Source organism: Urocitellus parryii, chromosome 7 (assembly GCF_045843805.1).
Source record: "Urocitellus parryii isolate mUroPar1 chromosome 7, mUroPar1.hap1, whole genome shotgun sequence".
Lineage (NCBI taxonomy): Eukaryota > Metazoa > Chordata > Mammalia > Rodentia > Sciuridae > Urocitellus > Urocitellus parryii.
Genome location: NC_135537.1, coordinates 171,461,672 through 171,471,419, shown reverse-complemented (window position 1 = coordinate 171,471,419; position 9,748 = coordinate 171,461,672). Strand labels below are relative to the sequence as shown.

The following is a 9,748-nucleotide window of genomic DNA, read 5'->3' as shown; positions in this document are numbered from 1 at the left end:
GTTGGGCATTTTTTAGGGGGCACAGGATTAGAGTGACATTTTAGCCAGGTAAAACCTAGAACTGGTACAGGCTGATAAAACGTGGGCATCATGCCTTAGAAATAGTGGTGGGTTCAGGAGGATGCAGAAGGAGCCACCTGCCCCAAGTGCGAAGTGGGGAGGAGTGTCTGGGAGGGTCGCACGGAGAGCTCCCTTCTGGGACTTGGAGCTCCTCTGGCGCCTGCATGGACGGCGCAGAAGTTCGGTCCCAGAAAGAGAGAGAGAGAGAGGGAGGAGCCGGGAGGTGAGAGGAGAGCGGGAAAGCAAACAGGAGTGGGAGGAGGAAGAAGTGGAGAAAAGGAGGCCGGGCGAGAAGGGCGGAAGAAGAGGAGGAGAATAGAGAGGGAGGGGAGCCGGGAGGAGGAAGGGGAGGAAAAGGAGGAAAAGAAAAAGGCAGCGGAGGAGAGCCGTCCCGCCCCTCCCCGCTTCCTCCTCCGCTCCAAACTCCGGCCGGCCCTCCCCGGGCTGCCACCGCCTCCCGGCTGCACCGACCACGCCAGGCGCCGACTTCCCGGGCGCCTGGGTCCCGCCCGCCCAGCAGCGCAGCGCTGAGCCCCAGCGGCTGGCCCCGCGCGCGCCCCCGCCAGCTCCGCGGCTCTAGCACGCGCGCCCTCGCACTCGGGGCATGCGCGGTGGGCGGCGCCGCTCCGGGCCGCCTCTGCCGCCGCGAGTAGGAAGCGCGAGCGCCGGGCGCCGGGCTGTCAGTGAGCGTGGGGCCAGCGATCCAGACAGCGATCCAGCCAGCGGCTGCGGCTCCCACTCCGGCTCCGCTCCGCGCCCCGCCGGCCCGACTCTCCCCGATTGCTGCTGCTGCGCCTCCTCGCAGCGACCTCGGCCACCGGCCCTAGTCCCCCGCCCGGGGTCGCTCGCGGCCCCGCCGCCCCTCCCCCGCCCGCCCCCGCCCACCCCGGCCCTCTCGGGCTGCTGCTCCCCGGCGGAGGCAAGAGGTGGTTGGGGGGGACCATGGCTGACGTTTTCCCGGCCAACGACTCCACGGCGTCTCAGGACGTGGCCAACCGCTTCGCCCGCAAAGGGGCGCTGAGACAGAAGAACGTGCACGAAGTGAAGGACCACAAATTCATCGCCCGCTTCTTCAAGCAGCCCACCTTCTGCAGCCACTGCACCGACTTCATCTGGTAGGTGCACGCGGGGCCGGGCGCACACACGGGCTCTCGCGGCGCTCGGGGCTGAAGACTAGTCCCTCCCTAGTCCTAGGTCCCGTCGCCCCCGGGACTGGTGCTCGGGCTCCCCCCAAGTCCAGGCGCGTCCACTCCAGGGCTGACTCACTCGGAGAACTTGGAGAGCCGGCGGGAGTCCGAACTCTTGCCTGGAATGACACGCGCGCGCCCGGCCGCCCCAGCCACTGGTACACGCGCGGGCAGCACTCTTCAGGGAAGTCGCTGCTCCGCCACACACCCCGTGTCACAAGAGGGAGGGTGGCCCCGCGCCGTGGTGACTCTCATCCCCACCCCACTCCACCCTCCAGCCGGCTGGGGCTCCCAGCCTCCCCAGGCGCACCCGCCTGCATATGGACAGCGGGAGTAGCGGTTTGCTTGGGTGTGAGCAGGGGAGAAAGGCAAATAGAATCCAGAGGGGCCAAGTTTCCCGGAGAAACACGCCCTGGAGTAACGGGGGAGCGGCTGCGATTGCGCTGCGCTCAGCCCAAGTTGCTGGCTAGACCAGCTGGGCGCGTTCCGGGGAGGGTGTTTGTGCTTCCCATCGGACTGTGACTCCACTGGAACCTTGGGTCCCTGCCTACTGTAGGCTCTATCTACTGGGCGCGGAGACTTTGACTTTTGAGAGAGAGGGAAGAGTGGCGGGGTGGGGGTGGGGGGGGAGAGAGAGGCTGCAAACTGTTGAAAGCTTGCAGTGGGGGAGGGGGCCTAAAACAGAGCGGGCGAATGGCAGAAGGGCAGAGGGAGTCATTTAAAATAGACCCTGTCAACACGAGATTAGACTTGTAACCTGTTGATGAGGACAGAGGGCTTATTTAAGAAAAATACTGTAATGGCTGAAGGTGTCAGGCGTTCGGTGATTTCCAATAAACGCAAGAATAGTGAACTTGAGGGGTCCAAGGGCTTGTGGGGAATTGAGAAATTGAAGGGCTTCAGGGATTGTTGGACACTGTGCAGTGCCCTCCTTTTTGTGAGAAAATTATAGCTTTCATCTGATTCTCAAAAGGTCGGTGATCACCACCCCCCATTTAGAAAACGGAAACTAAGGGAACTCTAGTTCCCCCAGTTTGAGTAGCAGTGGTTTTTGTTACCTTCATAGAACACCTCTCTCTGGGGTAGGAAGTTCCTCACCAGGCAGGGCTGCAGTTGGGATTCCTTAGCTCCTTCCTCTCCTGACCAGGGGCTACATGAAGTGACAGTGCAGTAGAGTGCTCCTGCCACCAGCCAGCTGTGTGGCATATGTACCTTGGGGTACCAGGGTGACCTTGGGAAGGATGGCTCTGTCTGAATCCATCCATCTGGGGAAAAGAATCTCAAAGAGAGTCTCATGAACACGGGCTAATAAAGTGCTTACTTTTCCTTTTCCTTTTTAGAAATCATTCCAAAGTACACTTTTATGAAAAGCACAGCCACCTCTATAATTGACTTCCATTGGGTGGACAGCATTTGCACCAATTGTGCTCAAAGGAGTGGGTAATTGTAGATAAGGCCACTTAAAATGAGGGTTTGGAGCACAGGGCAGAGAGAGGATATTGCATTTGATTAGGCGAGGTCTTCAGCCTCCCTTGTCAGCCATGAGATTCTGTTAAAAGAAGGCAGACTGCTGATTGCTTTTGCTGGGCGTTAAGTTAGAAAAGCAACAGTCAGCATTTGCCAATCTATCCCTTGTCTTTCTATCAATGCCCCAAGGGATCAGCTGCTGGTGCACTGATGAGGGGCTCAGGTGTACTGTGAGGGGGAAAAATTAAGTTCTCACTTTCCCCCTTCCCTGAGCAGTCCTTGCAGCACTTCTGTCACTTGGAAGTTCCAGGAAAATCTTCACCAGGGTTGCCTGCGATGGTTTTAATTTTTTCAGCCCCCCCCCCCTTATTCCTTTTATGGATTCCTGATTTACAAGTTTTATTTGAACATTAAAACCCTGATATTTTAAAGTTAAATATTTGGATTTAGGTGTGATTTTTGGGAGAGGATGACTCCAAGTTAATTATAAAGGTATATGAAGGGCTTTGTAAATGTAAAATGCTCTGCAATGCAAAAGATCATGTCAACCTCCTAAGAAAATTTTGAATGTAGTTCATTCTAGTGGAATAATATTTGTAATTGAATGTTCATGTCGGGGTTTTCTGCTTACACTCTAAATTTTCCAAAGTCATTTACAAGAACAAAATAGCCTCTATGTGCTTTGAATGTTATTGGTTTGCAATAAAAAATTAGATCATGATAATCTGAAATGCAAACAATAGGAATGATATTTCATAAAATGCTGTTTCCTTAAGCCAAAATTAAATGTTAAGAGAGGTGCTATTTGGCAAATTCTAGGCAATATTTTAAACAAACTCACAACAAGCCACTTTCCAGTTGTCTTGAGGGAGGGGTAAAACTATTTTCAATTGGTCTTTAGGTACAAAATTAAGCCACTTCCTTTCCCTCCGATCATAAGCTCCTTTTTGTTACTTGAATATTTAACCTCAAACTTTGAATATAGTTATATTTTTGTTTTGAAATATAGGTATCACTATCATTGATTAAAAAAATTAGAAGTATAATATGTTAAAATTCAGTGATCCTTCATAGGCAAACTAGATTATTTTTCAGAGTCTTAACTCAGTAACCAGGTCCTTAGGCATGTTTTTCCTATCAAATCACTAGATTTCATGTACCAACCTTTTAACTCTGTAGGATACTCTGTCACATAACTTGCTTACAGTGTAGTGGCCAATGCAACGTATGCTGAGATGTTTGTTCTTGTTTGTTTTTCAGGGGGTTTGGGAAACAAGGCTTCCAGTGCCAAGGTAAGCTGCTGCTTTGGATTTTCTTATAAGTACATCATGAGATGAGCATTCCAAACAGGAACAGAATATCCAGTCACCGTGTCTTTTTGATCTGAAAGATGTTATTTAGATGATATTTTTGAAATATGAGGGCCATAAATTTGGGCCTTTAAAAAAATCATGCAGTATTGCCTAGTAATCTGCATAGGGTTCTGCTTTTTCCTCATTGGGGGGGGGGGGGAAACCTTTTCCTGTAATTTTATTTTTTGCTAAGAACATTCTTGTCAGAAACTGCTGTCTTTGTGTGGGTGTTAAGAAAAAAAATGGAATCACTTTGTATTCATGTGGCATTTCTTTCTTGTTCTTCCTCTTTGTTTTTGTTCTTCTTCTCTTTTTACCTATCCTTTGGATTGGACTGTTTGCAGCTAATTTGGGGCCAGCCATCATTCTAGTAAGGTTTTATGTAGATTGCCAATTGCAGCCCTTGTTTTAAAGTTACATCAATGATTTGAGAAGGGTTGATGGCTGCAGTGTGACTGTGGTAGACTACTTCCTTAGTTGCAATGTCTGACAGCAGACATTTGTACCCAGATGGAAATCTATTAGCTTTCCTTCTGATCTATAGTTGCATTTTTACATACATCAAATATCTTAACTTTTCATTCTCTTCATATCATTTGCTGAACTTTTAGAAAGCCACTTTGTAGCATGTGAAGGCATCACAGGTTCATTAGCTCACTCTCTGGCCTTCTGTATCTGCTTTATTATGTTTGTTTAGATCTGGTTCTATTTCCCATCTGGGCACAGGTTTATTAGTAGGGCAAGTGGAAAGTACATTTTAGCCTGGAAAATATTATCCTACCACCGTTTAATATTAAGTGCATTAAAGAGAAAGAGAGGCACCATGTGGTCATTTGGCAACTTTGAAATCATGCTAGTCAGCTGGCTACCTTCTAAAGGGTCTTCAAGTTTGTGTCTTCAGTTTTCTAGTACACATATTAGATAGATATTTTATGGCATGATGGTTGTTAATATCTCTACCTTTTTTATTTCCAAGAGGTGCTTAAAACCCTTATAGGATAAATAGGTTTGAGAATTGCATTGGAAAACAAGGGTTATTCCTTTCAAAAAGAAAGATGTGTTGTACCATTCTCTGGAAGAGATGAAAGGAAGATATCACCCTCTCTAGTTCTCAGAGTTGTTGATCTGAACTCTATAGGTAAAGTTTGGGACTAGACTGGAACATGATTTTAGGAAAGTATTAAGATGTAAGATTCTGGACTAATGGGATTCACGTCTATTGTTATTTTGGTAACACTTTTGATTTGGTGGGAGTCCATGGAAACTTGTGAGAAAAATATTTACTGAATATTCTCAGATATTACTTGTCCATGAGAAAGTGGTGGTTATCTTAAAACTACCATCTTGTTAAAAAATAATTCAGAGTAGAGTTGGTTCCTCTTAGACCCTCATCTGAGTATGTTCTGTTGTGAAACCACAGCATGGCCGTATACTTGGCTATAAGGGGTTCTTGTGGTTTCCTTCAGAAAGCATCCATTGTCCTTTTAGCATAGCTCCCTTTTACCTAAATTAAAGTGACACTAATAAAAGTGTTAAGTTGTAGAAAATAAAAAGTGAAATTGCATTCATTTCTCTCTTCCTGCTCCCCATATCATCTGTTTAAGACATCCATTTATCTACTTATTCATATGTAGTTTTTTTTTAAAGATTAACATTTTAAGTCAGTCTATAACTTGCTTTTTTCACCCAGTAGTGTGTGCTGAATATCCTTCCATGTCAAAATATCAGATCCACCTATTGTATCTCTGTGTGTCCAATTTGTTCACCCATTCCTCTATTGATGGCTATTTTCATTGTTGATAAGTTCTTTATTAGTATAAGTACTTCTATGCAGAACATCCTTGGGCACTAGCATAGATGTTTCTACAATAGATACCTAGAAGTATATTTGTGTATATTTTAATTTTCATGGGTCTGCAGAGAGACTCTCCAGAAGGGTTTCAATTTAACATAATGTGCCTGCCCCTTCTTTTCCCTCCTCCTAGTGGAGATACTGGATGATATAAATCTTTTCAATTTTGCCAATCATCTAATAGAAATTAAAAAGATTTCTTTTCACCTCTCTAGGTTATTCATGATGTTGAACATTTTCCAAATGTGCCTTAGCCATTTGTATTTATTCTGTGAATTGCCTTAATTTACCTAATATTTGAAATGCAGGATTTATAAACCAGACAAATTAGAGAAGTGACTACATGCTTCATAAACTGTTCTTTAATTTGGTGAGGGATGCAACCTCAGATTTCTTTAAAGAATTTTCCTAGTAAATGTACAAAGTTTAATTAACAAAACTTTCTCAAGATCAACTTATTTGTAACATCTTACATTTTATTAAGTTTGTATCATCTTGTTATATTTTTGTGTCTGCTTGTTACATTTTATGAAGTTTGTATCTTATTACCTTTTGTTTAGTCTGTATTCTCTGTCTTTGACCTCTAGTGGGCATATGCTAATCTATTATATTTTACTGTTGGCTGTAAATTAAGAAGCATACATTAGCTCAGGACAGTGCTTTTGTTCCTACAGATATTGTTATCCATCGTTTCCCATTTTGGCTCTTACCTCAAAACTAATCTTTCTCTCCATGTCTACCATTAAATTTTCTATTCAATTTTCTCTCTCTCCCTCTCCCCCCTCCTCTCTCTCTTTCTGTTTGATAGAATGTTGTTATTGTTTAGGAGAAAAACTCCTTTGCATACATCCCTGGCTTAAGGACACACCCCCTAGAAATGGCAGCTGAGGTCTGAGACTTTGTATCCAGGTTTTCTTACCTGAAGAGACAGTGTTTATAGTAGCTACTAGAATGTACTGCATTGTTTTGGTTAGTAGATAAAATACCTGGAGCAAATATACTTTTTATTTTTTAAACTAGGGAGGTGCATATGCTCCAACGGAGAATCACTCATTCATGTCATAATACAGCTCTAGCTGGAAAATATTTGTCATCATTTGACTTAGAAAATGATAAGAATTGGAAGACTAAAATAATAAATGAGTGTCAGTCCTTAGAACTGGGTTCGTGCTCTGCTGTTAAGTAGGCATTATGATTTACAGGCAGGTAAAACACCAAGATTATTTCCCACATCTTCCCTGCCCCAAGACGCAGCCTAATTGGAAGCAGGAAACTTTTTTTTTTGCAGAGACATTTATTGGGTTAATCCCACTTTCCCTTAGTGGAGGCTGTGCCACTCCTATTTATATTGCAGTCTAGGTGAACAACCCGGAAAACTGATACCACCAGCCCAAGTCACCCAGGAGGATCTGTGGTGAGAATTTGCTGCCTGAAATGACGACACTGAGGGTCTTCAGTGCTAGAAGAAAGAGAAGTGTGTGATAGATGTAGAAGTCACAAAAATATTTTTTCAAAGGTCCTTAGAGGTAAAGACAACCTTGTCCCTCTGTAGCTCAGAGGTGACCCTTGCTATGTGACTTGGATTTACCTTTTGATTTTTTTTGCTTTGTTGGATCTCCTCACACATTTCATCTTCTGAGACTAACAGAGAGTTGGTGCTTGCTCACATTTTTTTTTCCCCTACCAGAGAAAGGAGAGGAAGGGAGGGCAGTAGGCTTGTGTGGTGCTGGCTTTGATGAACTTGTTTTGTCTAGAGGTCTGTTTCCAGGCACTAGCTTATGTCCTTCACAAGCAGCTTCCAAACACCGTCATCTAGGAGCAGCATGGTCCACATGGTCTCGTCCTCTGGGGCAGTGGAGCTGAAACAGTTATCTGCTGCTTTCACTACTGGAAAAGGGAATGAGCCAACTCAATTTTTTTTTTCCCCTCAGAGTCAGCAACACCCATGCACTTCTCTAATTACAGTGGTAGAAACAGCCTCTGAAAATGTGACCTGCTTATTTGAAGTGCCAAGCAGTTACTTACATAGTTTGTTACATCTGGCTAGCCTCCGCATATTTCCCCTACTTTTTTTTTTTCTATTCTTGCTCTTTTGTTTATAATCATAAGTTAAAGTGAACTGCTAGCTCAGGCTCTTTGATTGAGATACCCCAGAGACACAGGATCAGAAGTCAGTCCTGCCAATAGCCATGATCCTCAGGAGCCTGTGCCTCGGAATGGTTAACACTGGATCCCAAGAAGTCTGCAGGGAAGGGGCTCATATTTCTGTGCTTTCACTAATGCCGCTTTCAGGCAGTTTTGAATCTTCAGTCATTTTCTTGCTAAGAACACACTGTACATTGCACTTCACCTATGACTCTGAGCGAAGCCCTGTGTTTCTCAGTAATTAAAGGCTAAAAACTCGGCTCCTCTTCTTCACCAATGGCATTTTATTTTGAAGATCTGTTTCAGGGTAGCTCTTCCCTTCAGCTCTCCTGAGCAGGGTCGGGTTTTGTATTCCTTCTAGAAAAATGAAAATTGGTATTTGAGGGGAAAAAAAAAAAAAGAACTTGGAGTCTCCTCTTGGCTGTGTGAGCTGAGGGATTCCAGAAAAGGAGACTGACTTAAGGGTGAAAAGGGACATTGAGTTGTCCTCACCTGTCAAGTAGTATGTACATCAGGTGCCAGGATGTAGAAGGGGGCTGGAGTCCAAATTGGCAAAATCATGAGGCTGATCCACTTGAACAGTGTCATTCCCACGTGTTGGATGGGTAACTGGTCCGTGTTGGAACAAGGATCGAGGGAGTCACATCTCACATGATAGTGTGGAAACCCAGCCTCGTGCTTGTGAACCACAAAAGGACCTGGTCACTTCTCAGTGACTCCCCCCGCCCCACTGTTTTTCAAAGTCCATGCCAGGATTCTCCCTCATCTTTTGCCTTCAAAGCAGAGGTTCGCATCTTGGCAGATTATGTTGTAAAGGTTACCTGCTCCTCAATTAAAAACTATGAGAGGATAACTAGAGATGAACTCTTGGGGTTAATCACAGTTCCCAAAGGATAGAATACATGGAAGAGGGGTGCAACTTGAAACTCTGGGGGTTTTGCAGCAATGTCAGGTCAAAGCATTTTTTTCCAAAGATGAAATTGCCAACCATGTCTAAAATTCAGATAAAAGTGTGCTGGAGGAAGGCAGTTACAACTGCTTTTCTTAACAGTTTTTCCCCCCTCCATAAAAATGCATTAATACTGTTAGAAATAGGGTTGCTTGGATATAACTAGAGTCAGATAGCTCCCATTTGGCCCTCTGTGCTTGTTCTGAGTGGTTTCTGGTTAGTGTCTGAGTTGCTACTCTTACTTGGTAAGTGAAACCCTTTTGTTAATTATCTTACTCACACTCTCCCACCAGAAGCTGGTGCTGTGGTCTATGGAGTGGTTATTCATCCTGGTAGGCAGCAGGAACCTCATGTTTACTTTTGCAGGTGACTCTGACATCTTTAATTTTATGGTGAGGTGATTTCCTATCTTAAAGAGCATACCAGTCTCCTAGACAATATTATTCAAGTTTAAGTTTTTAGGCACATTAATTCCGATTTTGCCTGTCCTCCCTGCCACCCCCTTCATACACAGTCAGACTGTTCTGTTTTCAGAAATAGCCATGAATTTCAGATGTCCTGGGATGAAGGTCAGCTCCTTAGCTGGACACTTGCAGACTCCTAAAGCCTCCACCCTTGCTTCTTCAGAGGCACCTGAGGATGCTATCCTTCCTTCATCCTCTGGTCCTTGTGAATAATTCTCAATTTCCCAGGCTGTGTTTTCCTTCTTGAGTGCTTTCTGTAGCCCTTTCTGCCA

General features: G+C 45.0%; 1 protein-coding gene and 1 non-coding gene across 3 annotated transcripts in view; one reads left to right on the top strand and one right to left on the bottom strand.

Moving 5' to 3' along the window:
* The first annotated feature begins 932 nt into the window (after positions 1–932).
* The window catches only part of Prkca (protein kinase C alpha), a 395,759-nt gene continuing 386,943 nt past the window's right edge, over positions 933–9,748 (top strand). For both annotated transcript variants that reach the window (XM_026406631.2, XM_026406630.2), the window contains exons 1-2: positions 933–1,175; positions 3,975–4,006. In XM_026406631.2, coding sequence (XP_026262416.1) covers positions 1,003–1,175; positions 3,975–4,006 — 205 coding nt within the window. In that variant the 5' untranslated portion in view covers positions 933–1,002. The remainder of the gene's footprint in view (positions 1,176–3,974; positions 4,007–9,748) is intronic.
* Positions 8,659–8,761, bottom strand: LOC113195215 (small nucleolar RNA U13). The gene has a single exon (XR_003302374.2). It is a non-coding gene; the product is annotated as a small nucleolar RNA U13 (small nucleolar RNA).